Source organism: Labrus mixtus, chromosome 2 (assembly GCF_963584025.1).
Source record: "Labrus mixtus chromosome 2, fLabMix1.1, whole genome shotgun sequence".
In the NCBI taxonomy this organism is placed as follows: Eukaryota; Metazoa; Chordata; class Actinopteri; order Labriformes; family Labridae; genus Labrus; species Labrus mixtus.
This window is the reverse complement of record NC_083613.1, coordinates 20,480,770-20,497,449: the sequence shown is the minus strand read 5'-3', so window position 1 is coordinate 20,497,449 and position 16,680 is coordinate 20,480,770. Positions and strand designations below refer to the sequence as shown.

General features: G+C 39.2%; 2 protein-coding genes across 3 annotated transcripts; both read right to left on the bottom strand.

Moving 5' to 3' along the window:
• Nucleotides 1-1,439: 1,439 nt before the first annotated feature.
• arpc1b (actin related protein 2/3 complex, subunit 1B) lies at nt 1,440-7,516 on the bottom strand. Its single transcript, XM_061055391.1, has 10 exons — nt 7,302-7,516; nt 6,675-6,818; nt 5,847-5,951; nt 4,689-4,911; nt 4,471-4,578; nt 3,632-3,868; nt 3,476-3,551; nt 2,656-2,855; nt 2,109-2,199; nt 1,440-1,885 (listed from the first exon to the last, which is right to left on the bottom strand). Exons 2-10 carry the CDS (start codon nt 6,736-6,738, stop codon nt 1,847-1,849), a joined length of 1,143 nt encoding a protein of 380 aa, XP_060911374.1. The 5' UTR covers nt 6,739-6,818; nt 7,302-7,516; the 3' UTR covers nt 1,440-1,846.
• A 1,613-nt stretch (nt 7,517-9,129) lies between these two features.
• On the bottom strand, nt 9,130-15,627 carry arpc1a (actin related protein 2/3 complex, subunit 1A). 2 transcript variants are annotated; one of them, XM_061055381.1, is made up of 11 exons: nt 15,337-15,625; nt 14,786-14,887; nt 14,400-14,504; nt 13,933-14,155; nt 13,256-13,363; nt 12,976-13,079; nt 12,789-12,897; nt 11,313-11,388; nt 11,031-11,224; nt 10,079-10,169; nt 9,130-9,962 (listed from the first exon to the last, which is right to left on the bottom strand). In XM_061055381.1, exons 2-11 carry the CDS (start codon nt 14,847-14,849, stop codon nt 9,924-9,926), a joined length of 1,113 nt encoding a protein of 370 aa, XP_060911364.1. In that variant the 5' UTR covers nt 14,850-14,887; nt 15,337-15,625; the 3' UTR covers nt 9,130-9,923. The 2 variants fall into 2 exon arrangements, with proteins under 2 accessions (XP_060911364.1, XP_060911353.1); XM_061055370.1 differs by having other exon boundaries at nt 12,789-13,079; nt 15,337-15,627.
• Nucleotides 15,628-16,680: the final 1,053 nt, after the last annotated feature.

The window sequence follows — 16,680 nt, the reverse complement described above, 5'->3', positions numbered from 1 at the left end:
ATGCCACTTTATTTATTTATTATTTTTTTGAGGGAGTGATTCATGCCTGAGGATGAGGGGAATCTCTGCCGAGTCTTTTCTACGGGGGTGCACTTCCAGGTTGTGCCTCTAGGTGGAGTTGCAGGCGTGGGATGCAGGCTCTGTGACGATAGGCTATAACATGATGATGACAGCTTTTTAAAAATGTTTTATTAATATATTCAGTTAAAAATAAATATCTGAAGGGGAATTCAATAAATAATTAGTGATTGTGGGTAAAACCATGGCTGTGCTATATCGTTTTCTCAGAGGATCTTTGTCAAGTCTAAAAATAACCCCAAGTGATGTCATTTTGATGTCATCAGGGTATTCTTGGTTTAGTTTCGAGAATTCAAATTGGTCACAGAAGGTAGGCCTACATACAGGTGGGAATGCTGATATCGCTGTGTGCTTGAACTCCACTGATGATCCCTTTGGCAAGATGGGAATTTATTCTTCCAACTTTGGTATATTTTGATCTTTATACGAAACAACATGTGTGCTAAAAAAAATAATATGTTGGATTGTATTGCTTATTGTTTCAACAACACATTGAAAGTCGTTTCCAGTATTTTGATGATAGTGTTATGTCCAAGACTTTTTGCTGTACAAGTGGCACACATTACCTCAATAAATTCTCAAATAAAGCTTAACCACCTTGTTATCATGATACATTGTTCTGAATTAATTTGGTTTATCTACCTGGACAGTAACCAAGGATCATAACCAAATGTCTAATATAATCTAATTTAATGTGTTGATAATTCCGCCTACAAACAAAGGCAAGGGCAGGCAAGAAGTGTTAAAGGGCAAAGACAAAGTAAATATAATAGCAGGGACAAAAATATCTCCCCTTTTTTTAAAATTGTAATCTTTTTTCCAACAGCTGCAAAAACAACAGATTGCTGTTAGCTTGAAGACACCTTTTATGTTACATGAAATATGTTATTTAGTCTGTTGTGTAGAAAAAGGGCAGCCAAAATTCGTATAAAAATGTTGAAGATGTTTATCTTTGGTGGAAGAGGAAAATGTACCTTGTTAATCACTTGTTTTTCATTAAATGTATGTGTTTTTTAAGTGCTGACTATATGTATAAAATGCTTCAATGTGTTTTGTTGGCAGAGTAGTGAAGCCCTACTTGTAACCAAAGGAGGGAATAGTGAGGGATATTTTCTGTGTTCTTTGTTTTCTTTGTTTTTACAATAAAGCAATAAAGCTTGTGAAAACGTTCTGTTTCAATCTTTACGATCTTTAACATTTATTCATTTATTTCGTCTATATCACAGGATGATTAATGCAGTTTAAAGCAAGTTTAAACTGTCAGAGTAATTTTACATAAATGTATTTAAACCACTAATATAATGAAAGCCTTGAGTTAATCTGATATCACACACCCACTCCTGTAATAAATTAAGCCAGAGTGTGCTTTAAAACAGCAATCATTTATTAAATGCATATTATGACCAGCATAAGCTTTAAAAAAACAAACAAACAAATACTGTAGGTATTCATCAAGATTATTATAAAATTCCAGCTGTAAGCGTTCAGCTCAGACTGAGCTCTCTGTGATTAAACTAATCTAACTCTTTAAGTACCAATTGCAGACTGGGGTCAGTCCTCTGCACACAGTGCTGGGTTTAACAGGCTCAACAAAGTGTTTCAGAGGGATAAACACTGACTGACCCAAGTCTGATCGTTAAACTTGAATATATAAAAATACCTGATTAAAATAAGGCCAAAAAGCGGTGTGGGACAAGGCAGCGGTTTCCTTCATGTCCACCGAAGCGCATTTTCTTTTGCCGGAGTGCCGTAAACTTGAATTTAGACTTCAGACTATTTTCAGGTTCTTCATTGCAGACTCCAGAGTCTGAAATAGGAAATAGAATGTTTAAAAACAATGTTCATGTTGTGTTTGGAGAAAAATCAGGACATCATACGAAGAAACATCTGGCCACATTGACGTGTAGCATCTGTAGCTGGTGTGATCTGTTTTAGGTGTGGGTGTGTGTGTGTGTGTGTGTGTGTGTGTGTGTGTGTGTGTGTGTGTGTGTATGTGTGTGTGTTTGTTCTTTTGTTTATGAGTGGGCTACCTTGACATCCCAGAGGCCCATTCCTCCATCCATGCCAGTGGTGCAGAACTTGGTGCACTGGTTTCTTCCTCCTTCGAGCACTGAGATTTGGCTGAAAATGTTGTTTTAGACAAATCAATAATCTGCACACAACACACTTGAAGATAAAAAAGGAAAACAACTGTTTGATTGGGATGATGAGTAACACACCTTTAAATACGAATGATTGAGTTCAATTGAATATGTCGAGGTGGAGAGAAAGAAACTAAGGACCTGAATCAATCAAGGATTGCATTGCTTTTGCGCCTGCTTAAGCTGTGCAAACAAATCAAACATAGTTGAATTTGCAAAAAAAAAATGCAAGGGTTAAATGCACCCCTAATTGTGCTGCAGAGCAAAACACATCAACGATGGTTGTGTGTATATAAATGTGAAAGTGTTATTCACAAACTCTGGCGCTAACATTCACAAACATTTGTGACGACAGATGTCACAGGTGAACTTTCCAGTGATCAGATAATTAACTACATACAGTCTAGCTTTAGGTAAGCATTTTTTTCTTCCCCACCTGATGCTGTTCTTGTGCAGGCTGTTCAGGTCCTTCTCAGTGCCTTGGGTCTCTGAGGCTCGACGGTCCAGGTTCTGGAAACGCTCCCTGGCACTGATGCCCTTCTGGGCCGCCTGCTTAGGAACATCCAGCTTACCACCAAACGTCAAGCTGCCTTTAGCCCCATCATACACAAACAGCACCGGGTAACAGTCATGGCCCTGAAGGAGCAGAAACACATGAACATGCGGTCAGGAAGACTCTCCATATAGATCTCCTTATATTTTAAGGAAGGTGATAATATACAAGACCTTAACATGCTGTAGTATCAAGATTGAGCTAGAAAGCTAGAAAGTGTTTTGATTGCAATGTTGTTGAAGGTGACCCTGTCACTTTTATTTTTTCTCTATTTCTGGCAAAGAACAGTATGCTAACTTATGAACTTGTGTAACTGTTTGATAATATTTGATTAACATGTAAAAATAGATGCACATTATTTTTATTTTCAGAAAGCAATAAGTGAACATGTTATTCTTGTTCTGTGTTTACGGCATAGTCAGGCAATAGCTGACAGAAAATGAGGAAAAGCGAAACATTTGAAAACATACAACAAACATCCCTGTATTTACTGAACGTTTCAGTGTTTAGGCCAATTCTCAGTGCTTGAATTGTTTTGTTGTATATATAGAAGACTCCTAATAAATATTACAGTTCATTTTCACGTCTGGTTTAGTTGTTAAATTGATTTTAGTCCATCAGAAAATCAGTCAGAGTAAAAATAAAAGTATAAAAACAACTTATCATGCTCTGACTAAATACTGTTTATGTAGTGAATACTTACAGCTGCCACTATGCTGTTCTCAGTAATGAAAGTGACACACAGTAGGGGAAGCGTCTCAGAGCTCAGACTGTTCACCCTGTGAGATCAAAACAAAGGTCAGACTACATATCAACCACACACACAAACATGCAGTTACGCAGCCCCACCCTCTCTTACGTGCCAGTCTTGCCTCCCTCTGCAACAGACACTGTTGAGTCATGGGAGGTCCAGACCAGGCGGTTCCCAGAGTGAGAGAAACACACGCTGTGCACCCAACCACCGCCTCCAACCGAAGTCTGATCTGCAGCTACAGATCCTCCGGACTCGAACAACATCTCACCAAACGGCATCTTGCTGCCCCAAGCGGTGGGGCCAGGCTTCTCCTCCACCTCCTTAATGTAGGCGGAGAATACCCTGTGAGGACAAGAGGGGTTTAGAGTGTAAAAAAGGTGCAAGAGAGAGAGAAGACATATGATTGATCATCTTTTTGATGTCTTCATGTTGTACTATTGTTTTGTCATTCATACATATGAAGTGATGTTGATAGGATCATTAGGTATCTGATTGGACTTTAGATTTAAGAATAAAGGTAGGCTAAAATGTTCTTGATAATAACTTTTAAAAAGTATTTATTCAGACAGAAATCACAACTTTCTAATCAAAAGGCTGTACAATATCTAGGGCACAAGACACACTCCCTTTTATCAAATAAGTGGAAAAAAAATAACTAATGAGAGAAAACTCAAAAATAATAAATTTTGTTACTTGTGCACATTTTCACAATATTACATTTCCATATAATCTCCTTTATATTTTTTTCTTTCTTGTGTTTATTTAATATACCTTTTTCTATTACTATATTTTGAACTTCTGCACTATTTTTTTTCTCATTAGTTCTCATTTTACCAATGTGATGTTTTGTTTAAATATTTGTAATAAGCATCCATCCAGGCATCCTTAGATTTAAGAGCCAACAACAGAGATCCTGAATCTTAATCTTTTTTATTCACTGATACCTGCATTTGAAGTCACATGACCCAGCAGCCAGCAGGACATTGTTGGGGTGCCAGTCGAGACTGAGGATGGTGGAGCGGATCGGCTTCTTGATGTGCTTACACACCCACCTAACGGCAACAACACAGCATAATAAAAGCTCCAAATGTGTGGTTTATGAAGAACACATGCATCTCTTTATGTTAATTTGCGGAATGAAGCAATCTGCCAAGAACCTCACCAGTCGTTTTCCTGCTCAAAGTAGCAGATGGAGATGAGACGAGAGCCGCTGCCTACAGCAAACTTGTTCTCTCGTGGCGACCACTTAACACAGCGAGCAGCGCGATTAATCCTGAGGATGACAAGGGTGGGTTTCCAGGCACCCTCTTTTAGGGTCCACACATAGGCATTACGGTCAGCTCCACAAGTAACTATACGGTTACTGTCTGGAGCCCAGTCAATACCTGCAGCAGAAAGACACTCTTAGTGATATTCTCTCTCTGCAGCATTATGATCGACAAAAAAAAAAGATTGGTTACAAGTTTTAGGAAATGATATAATTACATTTCTAGCCACGAGTTACAACAAGAGTTGTAACACACATGATATAACATATATACATTTAGAGATTTTTTTCAAAAACAAGGTACAATAGTACATTAAAAGTGAAAATGAAAAATATCTTAAAACATTAAAGAAAAGGGGGGGAAACAAAAGGAAATGAGACAGGCACGTCATCTCTATTGTTAAAAAGTAAGAAGGAAGTTATTGTCTGTGTTTAAGGTCCACTTTGATGTCTGTATCCTCATATGGTTAACTAATATTGACACAATGAATGAACCTGTGTGAAACGGCCTGCCTGGAATCTTCTCCTCTTTGTGAGGATGCTGAGATCGGCACACGCCCTGGGCAGTCAATGCAACCATCACGAAATAGCTTGACAGTTATCAATAAAAGAACCCCATTTCATATTTTTTATTCTGATTTTGTTTTCATTCAGCAAAGAAAATTGAACTTTTCAATTGAATACACTTTAGGAAAGATATTAGGTGGATTTTGCTCTATGTGGACAGAGCCATGCTTGCTGTTTCATTTTATTTTTTAGGGCCCGAAGCACTGACAAGTGCGTAGGACCCTCTTGAAACCCAAGGAATTGTTATTTTTATATTTTATAATTCTCTTCCAAAACATCAAATAATTCCTTTAAATCCTTCACCTTTTATATCAAGCACAACTGGTCATACAAGACAAGTCCCGATTTAGCCGTTTTTGCATCAATGAAGTGTTCATTGTCTGAAAAATAGTTTGTTTCAAATACCAAAATACCTCCTACATGACAGGTAGCAAGAACTTCAAAAAATGTACTAATTGATAAATACAAGATCATACAACATCTCACCTGTCACCTGTCCATTGTGCTCCTTCAGCTCATGGATCTTGTTCCACTTGGTCCCATCCTTCTTGTAGATGTGAACCTCATGGTCGTTTGGGCACAGGGCAATCTCTGAGGCACAAAAAAAGGTACACGATGCATAAGAAATAAAATAGAAAACAGTGAAACTTTCAGACAGAGAAGGCATCAGTGTGAGGACAAAGTAAATAGTGATTGAAGTTCATGTTTGGTAGAACAGTGGAGCAGAATACAGAGCAACTGACTGAGTGCATGACAACAGAGAAAGCTAAAGAAATACAGTATGTATCAGCCTGCAGGCAGCAAACACAAATAGACAATGACCTTCCTTCCCATGGTGGTGTAGCAAACCCTGCACATGTTTTAGTCAGCAGATGAATCAGACGCTGTGTTTGTGTGAGTGCAGCACTGTGCTTTTTTTTCCGCCTGCTAACAGAGTCGACTGAAGTGTACAGCTTGCAAGTTTAAGTGAAACTACAACTGTATGACTCAATGACTCGACCACTGTAACATCCGCTCTACCCAGAAACCAAAGTGCCTATGAACACAGCCAAATATGGTTTAAGTTTCCTGCAGTGGAGCACAAGAGCCTCTCAGAAGGCCCTCAGACCCTGTTACAGGAAACAGGAAATACCTTCTCCCACCTTAGAGCCAATCACAAACCTCCAACTACTGCACTACTTGTTTTTTGGCCCTGCCTCTCAGTGTAGCAAGATGTTCCATGTCCTTAATCAAAACTGTTTTAAAAAAAAAGAGACTTAGAATCACTGAAACAGAAGCCCTGAGCGACCAATCCGAGAAGAAGAGCAGACTCACGGGTCCGATCTTTGTTCCAGGCATGGCAGCTAATTGGTTCCAACAGGAAGCTATGGTACGCCATGGCCAATCAGAAGTTAGAACGAGGATCAGGAAGCGGTGTGAGGAACCAGCGGCTGGTGGGCTGCGAGATAACAGTCAGGTCTGGAAAATAACAGAAGTTACAAAAGTGTTGTTGCGAGGAAGACATTATAGAAAGAAAATTACAAACTATGATAACATTTTAAGATTTTAAGTATCACAATATAGTGAGAGTTGGTCCCAACTATTACAAGTAGTTTAAGAAGTTAAACCATCCAGTGATTTTGTCTTTTTGTGCACAGAAAAACCCACTGAACCTATCTCAGGCTGTGTTAATGAAATCCAGACCTTCAGGGGAATGAGAGGAATGATGCAGGTCAAGGTTTATAGACATTACCACAAAAAAACTTAACATCTAGAGCACACATCCAGGAAGTAAAGACTAAAATCCCCATCCTATTCAAAAGCTACTCTACACAATAACATCCATGCTCCACACTCTGAGTGACTTTGTGTGAGGATTTTGTTGCCTGTTGCACAAAGTGAGAGTGTGCGTCATGTCTGAGCATACTCAGTCAACTGTTAAATATTTTCTAGGCTACTTACCCTGAGGGCTGGACAGAGAAGAATGTGTGAGTAGCTGCAGTGACAGAGAGAGAGGGACAAAGGGAGAGGCAGAGGAAGGTGGCAGATCAGGCAAAGATGAGGTGGTGGTGCTCAGCTCGCGGACTCTGGCCAGTCAACGCGAACGCTAACGACAGAGTGAGCTCAGGAAGAGAAGCTGAGCTGTAGAGAGGGAGGAGAGGTCAGACGGGGAGGTGCAGGAGGGTACAGTGAGGGGTAGAAGGGGAGAAATACAGGAAGTCTGAGTAGGCTTATGCTGCAGGCAGGAAAAAATTGTGGGTGTAACATTTCAAAAATGCTGAGGAACTGGAGCAAACTTTTCTTTCCTTTTTTCTTTTTTTTTACAGAAACAGAGGGGAAAAGAGGTGAAGTTTTTTCTGCTCCAGAAGCAAGAGGGAGGAGCATGGAAACCATGTAATGTTCTGCAAAAAGGAGGACGTAGAACCGAGGGGGAGAAAAAAACAAACTGTGAAGCATAAAAGACAGAGAAGAAAGGGGAGGGACTCCTGGCCGCTTCTGCATAAAGAAAGAGGAACAAGAAAAAGGGGAGGGAAGAAAAGTGAACTGCAGAAAGAGGAAGGGAGAGGCTTACAGAGAAAAAAAATGAATATGTAATAGATTTACCCAAGTATTTCATGTATTATGAGTTTACATTTACTAAATTTAAGAAGCTCAGATATCCAAAAGGTCCCGTTTATTTTAACTTTAAATTAGTACTTTATGTTGTTTCAGGCTAGACTCTTTTATATCTCTGCCAGTACACATTTGTTCTCATTTGGTGTTTAGAAAAATATATAACCGTCTGCCAATGAAAACCTACAAGAAATTGTATAAAAATGTAACTCTACACACTGAAGAGGAAGGTTCTGGTGTCAGTTCTCTATTTTATTTTTAGAGGGGGGGGCATGAGAAACTACACAGCAAAGGCTTAAAGTCTTTTGTTTTCTCACTTTTCTCTACAGCATCTGGAAATGGTGACCCTGTTTTTTATTTTTTACAAAAGGATTTATTTGTACATGTACATGAAATAAAAAGAGAGAATGACATATCTGTTTGTATGAGGAGACAAAGGCCTCATTGAGACATTCATCTACGTGAATAACTAGAACCTAATGTATAGGTGACACACAGTCATGGCCATGTTTTTATTCATTTATTGGTTTGTTTTTTGGTGGCAACTTCGGTCAAAAGTTAAATATCATAAGAACTATGAAACCAGCTGAACATTGGACTTGAAATGTACATGTGAACGGTCCGGAATACAAGCAAAGGGAACGCCAGTACCTTAGCTTTAGTCTGTTCACTGATATTTTTGTAATAAACAGGAATAATGTGTATGACCTTATATTGTATACTAGCACTGTCATTGTAAGCATGTTAGCATGCTGATGTTAACGTTACGTTTAAAGCACATGACAGTCCCTACAGAGCTGCTTGTGTGACAATTCAAGACTTTCCTTTGCAACCATTTGCCTTTGTACAAAATGCAACTGATACTCTAACAAGCTAGAAATAATGAGGTCTACAAATGAAGGGTTTCTACTTCATGTGCTCATACTGGCACACAATCATTTTCATCTTATGTTTAAGAAATCAAACAACTTTAACTGTGGCTGAATCTACAGGTTGCTCCAACTACCTCCTGCTAAATAAAAATGATACAATATCAAGCATAATATTGCTGGCAGATATTTAACGGGAAAAAAACCTTAAAAACAACTCTAGTACTGCAAAGTCCCCACAGATATACAGCTACTACCCACCTTCTTTGTGTGAGAGTCAAAGACAAAGGAAGAGAGCAGTCCAGGAGTTAGTGTACTGTAAATGTATTTCATCTTTATTTCATGTCTACCTCATGATCAGTTACATAGAAATCCTCCATCTTTTGTGGTTTAAGTGAAGAAGCTTCAGAACCTCGTGCTGGAGAGCCGTGACTCCGCACAGAGTTCAGGCAGCTGCTTTCTCTCTTCACCATCAGATCCAGTACAGCTCCCTACAGCTAACCAGCAACATGACCTCAAAACAGAAAAAACCTTGTCCAAATCTAAACGTGATTTTACCTGCTTGAGAATAAACTCCAAGAAGTAAAACATCCCATCCTCCACTCTACTAAATATTAATATTCAGAGATCATGTTCAGGTTAAGCTGTACAGAAATGCAGTCAGACTTTTTGATAAAACGCACCTTTTAGTGTTCAACTTTTGGTACAGGAGGTTAGAGAACATAAAAACACACATTTCACTTCACGTTTTAATACGTGTCAGAGGACCTTCTCACTTTGACACCTGGTTAACCTTCATTTAAAAACAAACAAAAAAAAAATCAACAGTGATGTCACACGTCAGCTCAGTGTATGTGTGTGAGAGTGTGTGTGTGTGTGCGTGTTTGTTTACTTTAGTGTGTGTCTGAAAGTGTTTTCATACACCCAGAACAATGTGTTAAGGTCTGATCAGTGCTTCAGCAGACACTTGATAAGGTGGTCAGTTATGCGTGTTACTGGCTGCGTTGCAGGAACAGAGGGGTTTAGGAGGGAGAGGGGTAGGGAGGGGGGTAGGGAGGAGAAGTGAGCCTGCAGCGTCTCTTCAGTCATTCACAGGTTTCCTTCACATGATGCGGAGACCTTGGATAGAAGCCTCTAGACTCTGAGTAGGAAACACAAACACATAGAAGAGTAAGAACTGAGCAAGTGAATCTCTAAGGAGGTTTTATGAAATGTGCGTGTGTGTGTGTCTTTATGTACATGTCCATGTCCATGTACCTTAAAGTCCCAAATGGTCATTGCTCCATCAATTCCTGTGGTGCAGAACTTGCGACAATCCCTTTTGTCTCCTTCATAGATAGACACTTGGCTGAAGAGAAATAAGTAAATACATAAGGACCATTTTAAGTGAGCGAAATAAGGTTTAATCTTTAAACCATAACCACGCAGCTTCTACCTGTAGCTTCATAACTTCAAAACAGGCATGAAAGTAATAGTAACAAGCATTCCAAACTATAGCAAGAAACAAACAAACGAAACACAAACAAATGATAGAATAAAAAACAAAAGCAAAAATGATCATCAACAAAACTGTTGACCAGTATGGGGACAAGAAAACGGTTTCTTGCAATAAATATCAGCTCAGGGCAGATTTATCATATATGCTCCTGTTGTACATGTTTAGAACCTGTAGCACAGCAGCTTACAATGAAAATAATATTTTAAAAGCTTTTTCTGAAAGATATTTTTTAGGTAGTTTTTTCCTTTATTGTAATAACATCTGACTAGAGACATAGAAGGTAGGAGAGTCAAACTCATGTCCAATTAGTCAAGTACTGGAGCCTCTATGTATAGAGTGCCTACTCCACCAACTGTGCTAAACAAGTGGCCCAACGATTTAAAAACGTTTTTGAAGTATTATGGTATGGCACTTAGTTTTAAGCACTTGATTGTCGTTTAAATTGTCAATTTTTAAAGGAGAAGACAAATAGGATACATTCTTTTTATACAATACAGGATCTATGTAACAGGCTAAAATAACATCCGGCCACAGTTATTTCATTTTACTTAATAAAGGCAGTCTTTGGGACACAAATGAACCAACTGCAAAATTTTTAAAACTCTTAACACAGATCTTTTTTTAAATAATACATTGGAAAAAAAAAATCATTTTTCTCTTGAGCTATATTTCAGGTACTCCCCTGCATTGATCCTAGTTAGTGTGACTTACGTGATGCTGTTCTGGTGCAATGTGTCCAGGGCAGTGTTGCGGTCCTCGGTGGTGGCTCTCTTGTCCATGTTCCTGAAGCGCTCCATAGCAGAGATGTTCCTCTGAATACTCTGCTTGGGGAGGTCGAGCTTTGATACAAATGTCAGTATTCCACCATCATCGCAACGGAACAGCATGGGGCAACAGTCATGGCCCTGAAGAAGCAGAACGCAGGACTCAAATAGTTACTAACTGAACATTTGACCATGGAAACAAATCATAATGTGTAGGTCTTTTTCTTACCGCAGCTACAAGACTGTTCTCCGAAACAAAAATGACACTGAGAAGAGGAAGGAACTCCGTCTTCAGCTGTGAAGGGCTGAACATACAAACACAAGACCAAATGAGTCACAATCCTGACAGTCATCTTGTCATAATGTACAGCTTTCCAGCTTTCAGAATCCCATAAAAGCATGCAGCAGAGAGACTGGAGTTTTTCATGGAAATCAAAAAAGTTTGGCCAAAAAATAACTTTGCTTTCAGTATTGTTTGATGTGCATATTTCCATTCAGAACCTTTAATCCTTCAATTAACCTCTCATGCAATACACCTCACCTGTGATTTGTTAACAACCGCAGGTTATTATGTATGTAGCCTAAGATTCAGTTCACCTAGTCTTTACGTTTTAATCCTTTTTGCCACAAGGTTTTATTAAAAATCAATACTTATTCACATAGGCTATAATATATAAACTAAATCCCAATGCATTTCCTTTCAATGAAAAATATTTTATTTTGTGAAATTTTGGTTGTTCTACATGTAAGTTATTACCTTCTGACGTATACGTGGGAGAGGATTATAATTAGTGTAAGAGATTACTACATTTTTGGATATTGGTATGAATTCATCTCGTCATCTCTACACCTCTGTTAATTTGATAATCCTTCTATTTACTCTCCATGTTTGGTCTGGGAGATTAGCTCTCCTTTTCTGGGTTGAGAAAGCAAAAAAGCTAAAAGCTGCCCATTCCAGTTCTTTGTGCTCTTTTTCTTCATGAATAAATACAAAACAAATTAGTCATCAGCAATGTCAATTTTTTTTGACAATGATTTCAGCTTAAGCTTCAGCTCCCTACCTCGTTAAAACTGGCAACTCAATTTACATCAAGTGTTTCTGTGTTTGTACACAAATGCAGAATTTTAAACTTGATACCAAAATACAATTGATTATTAACAAATGAGATTTGGCCATTTACAATACATTTGAAACCTTTCTTCATGTGGCATATAGAAACAGATTAATTAAATACATTAATGTAACACTTTGTGTGGTTGTCTGTTTTTTGTTTTTTTTCAAAAATGCACATAATCCCTTTTTGCCGGCCTTTGCTTAAGTGGACAGTTTTAAGAGTCATGATATGAGGAGAAAAGACACTGGGGTTGACATGAAACTAAGGGCTGAGAGTCTGAATCTAACCCAGGGTTGGTGTTAAGATGCCTGTCACATAACACATTTCTATAAAACTTTTCCACTAATCTTCAGATGGCAATAACACAACAATTACTGTAATGCAGGAATGCAGATTCTACAGACATTGAAATGTATTAGGAAACTAAGATAATTTTTATAAAGTATTTGTTACAAGACGCACAAAGTTTCTTTTGATAAGTGATGCTGTATGTGAACATAACGTTAGTGTGTTTCAAAGACTAGTCCAATCCAGTATTATTCTATTCTACAACCATTCAAAAGACCCCTCTTTGTTAAGCATGAACATACCTGGCAGTCTTAGAGCTGTCCACTACAGTGACAGTGCTGTCGTGGCTGACCCAGGCCAAGCGGTTACCAGAGGCTGAGAAAGAGACAGAGTGGACCCAACCCCCTCCACCTAATGGACAAAGTGCATTAAAAAGCAGATCTAGCACAAGAGCTTTTTTAACATCACATAAAAGACACAGATACAGACCCGCTCCTCCAAATTCTGCTAACACAGCCCCAAATGGCATCTTGCTGCCCCAGGGTGTGGGGCCTGGTTTCTCTTCCACCTCCTTAATGTAGGCTGAGAACACCCTTGAGGCCAGAAGGGGAGGGGGGATGGGTGAGAAGAGTTAAAGCAAAAAAAAAAGAAGAGAAAATCAGAACAGGACGCAAAAGAGGGCGAGTGTGATGGCATGTTTTCAATCACTAAATCCTCATCTTAGTTTCGATAAGAATCTCTAGTGAAGTTCACAGACAATGAAATTCACCGGCATTTGAAGTCACAGGATCCAGCAGCCAGCAGGATGTTGTTGGGATGCCAGTCCAGACTGAGGATGGTGGAGCGGATAGGCTTCTTGATGTGTTTGCTAACCCACCTGATGGATTTAAAAAAGGACGTCTTTAATATGTAATATCTTTTGTTTAACACAAGACTTCTACCTCATATTTAGGTATGAATTCAATGATCTGTTAATATGTCAACATACATATGTCATGATTCAAATGGGCAAAAACAATAACTTATTAGTATAGTTCAGGAAAACTGAAGTTTTTGGTTTTCTGTATTTTCTACAAACTAATAAAAAAATTATAAATGATCAAGACTTCTGAAAAAAACAGCATAAAGGAACACAGTAAACCACAACAGATTGGCCCGGTGCTTGAGAAGAAAATGCTGGATTGGATCTTAATCAGTCATTTGGTATGTTTGTTTCAACCCGGGTGACAACAAGACAACTTTACGGTTTCCCTCGTTCCCTATGTAATGAATAAGATAATACTGTGACTTTCACATAAGTACACAAATCCATGTTTAAATACCGCTGACTGCAATATAGCATTTGAATAATTAAGTACAAATATAACTGGTTAAAACCAATAAGAAATACCATTTGGCTACAATGATTTGACCATTGTTTTTCAGGATTTTACAAGAAAGTCTCACCAGTCATTCTCAGACTCAAAGTAGCAAACAGAGATGAGTCGAGCCCCACTGCCAACTGCAAACTTGTTCTCCAATGGAGACCACTTGACGAAGGTGGCAGCTCGGTTGATCCTGAGGATGACAAGTGTAGGCTTCCATACATCCTCCTTCTGGGACCACACATAGGCATTACGGTCGGCTCCACATGTCACTATACGGTCACTTTTGGGAGCCCAGTCGATACCTACAAATACAATAAAAAAGAGGTGTAATCACAGACTGACCATAACAATAATCCTGATGTTAATCTGAACAGCACATTCATGAGATGAACTAGCTTTAAAGGGGATCAGTAAGAATCCATGTGTGTATTAAACATACATTTCCTTGTGACAATGACAGTTTTGTACACACTTAATTTGCATGTGGGAGGGTTAGTCATAGGAACACAGAGAAGTGATACATTGCATTATTCACTTGGAGAGTACCTGTTATGTGTCCATTGTGCTCCTTCAGCTCATGAGTCTTAACCCACTGATTACCACTCTTCTTGTAGATATGGACTTCATGGTTATTTGGACTGATGGCAATTTCTATTACAAAAAAAAAAAAAAAAAGAGACCAAGATGTGCAGGTTAATAGGATTAAAACGCTACACAAAAACATGCAAGCCCTGTTTTGGATTCTGCTGAATACAAGTTGAACTAATCCACGTAAACATTTAAGTAAAATTCAAACTATCCTGCAAATAATCATTTTCTTTTCATGGCATAAAAAAAGAGCATTTATATAACACTAAGACTACTAGTAGGAGTAGTAGTAGTGTGCAAGTTGGTAGTATTCAAATAAGGAGGAAATGTTTTTTTATCCTTACGTGTCCTGTCACGGTTCCACGCGTGGCAGGTGATGGGCTCCAACAGAAACTGATGAAGGGACATGTTTGTCTGGCTGGGGTGTGGTCTTTTTAAGAGAAACTCTGCAAAGTCACACAATAAAACTTAAGTTTAGCAAACTAAGCGACGAGCTGAACTTTTGCTCCTGTCGGCTGTAAACTACACGAACAGGCGTGAATAAAAACACGACACTACGAAGCCTGTTTGATGGGGAAACAGGTTACACTTTAAGATTCAGTACAATAACACCCGAGTCATCACATTATTTACTGGGAACTTGTGTATAACGTAGTTGAGTTTCTTAGCTATCCACAATAACTAGATTTAGTCTCCACACTCGGTAAAACGAGTATTACATTACTACTTGAGTTCGCAGCTCGCCGGTATTTGACGGGCCTGTCACATTGGCAGTATATAGACGTGTTGCTATCCGCGCATTTGCGGGAAGGCCTCCCTGTTACATCAGGCCCCGGTGTTTCCTTAAAATAGTTGCCTTTACTTTGCACCGATAGCGTCTCCGGTGCTAACTCACCTCGTCGGTCCGGTTCTCTCGTTATCCGGCGAGCTATGCTACGCTAGCGGGGGAAGGGTTGGATCAGGAGTGGACCTTGAATTCGCGGACTCTGGGCAGTCGACACGAATTCGATCCGGGAATGTTGAGGGAATGTCAAGACGGCGGCCAGTAGTAGGATACGGCCGGGAGCATCCGGCAGCTTAACTCGGCGGCGAAACCCGTGGATGCCTGGCTGACAGCTAGCTTAGCATCATCCCCGCTAATAGCTGATACATTCAACTGAGAATCCACATCGAAGTCTCGGACACAATCGAGCACGAAAGAAAGAGCTCCTCTAGTGGTTCAAATAGAAACACCAGAAACCAGTCGACAAACAACACACCACCATCTAGTGGAGGGGTGGGCAACTGGCGGCCCGGGGGCCCACATGCGGCCCCCATCAACCCTTAAAGTGGCCCCTCGGGTTAATTTTTTACATATCAATGAATTGGAAACATGAAGAAAAACATGACAAAATCTGCCATGAATTCATGAAAACCAGAAATATGGCCATAATAATATTTGATCACTGATATATGTTGAGTTAAATTTGAGACATAATTGATTTTTTTTATATAATTGATTCATAATTGATCGTTTTTGTATCCTACAATTTGGCCCCCTGGCAGTGAGAATTAAATGAATGTGGCCCTTGCTGTGACCAAAGTTGCCCGTCCCTGATGTAGTGTATATAAGTAATAGCTGTGGACAAAATCAGCAGGGCAGTATCGGCTCGGGCCATGGAGGGCAGTAGATAGGCTACCCAGGGGGGCACACAAAGCCACACCTTTATAGATGGTTTATTATGTACCGATTGTTTGTTTTCTTGTTTGCAGACATGGGGATATGCACTTCTACAATATGATAAAGTAACAATGTCCCCTCTTGAAAGTACCACTGAAGTCATAAATGCCAATTCAAATTATAGAAGTGGCAAGATTTTTAATTGTTATAGGACATTGTACAAGCTAGATCCTGTCATGTATTTGTTTTTGCCACAGTAGCCTATGAACACATTACACATTGAGATTGGGAGTCTGAAAAATGCAAGTTACTTCAGCAGTATGCATAGGCCTAACTAATGTGGCCGCAGTTTGCAACTATTTTCGAATAGTCATGTCCATCAGATCTGTTTTTAAAGGCCACCAAGGCAGTCATTTATGGGTAATATAATCTTGAACCAATCAGAGAAGATAGCAATTAGTTCCTCTTCATTGCACCTGGTGGACCTACATGCGAACTGCTGCTGGCTGCAGACGCAAAAATACAATCTGATTTGACTCTTTTTTTGGTTGGTTTTGACACTAATTTTTACAATGGAGT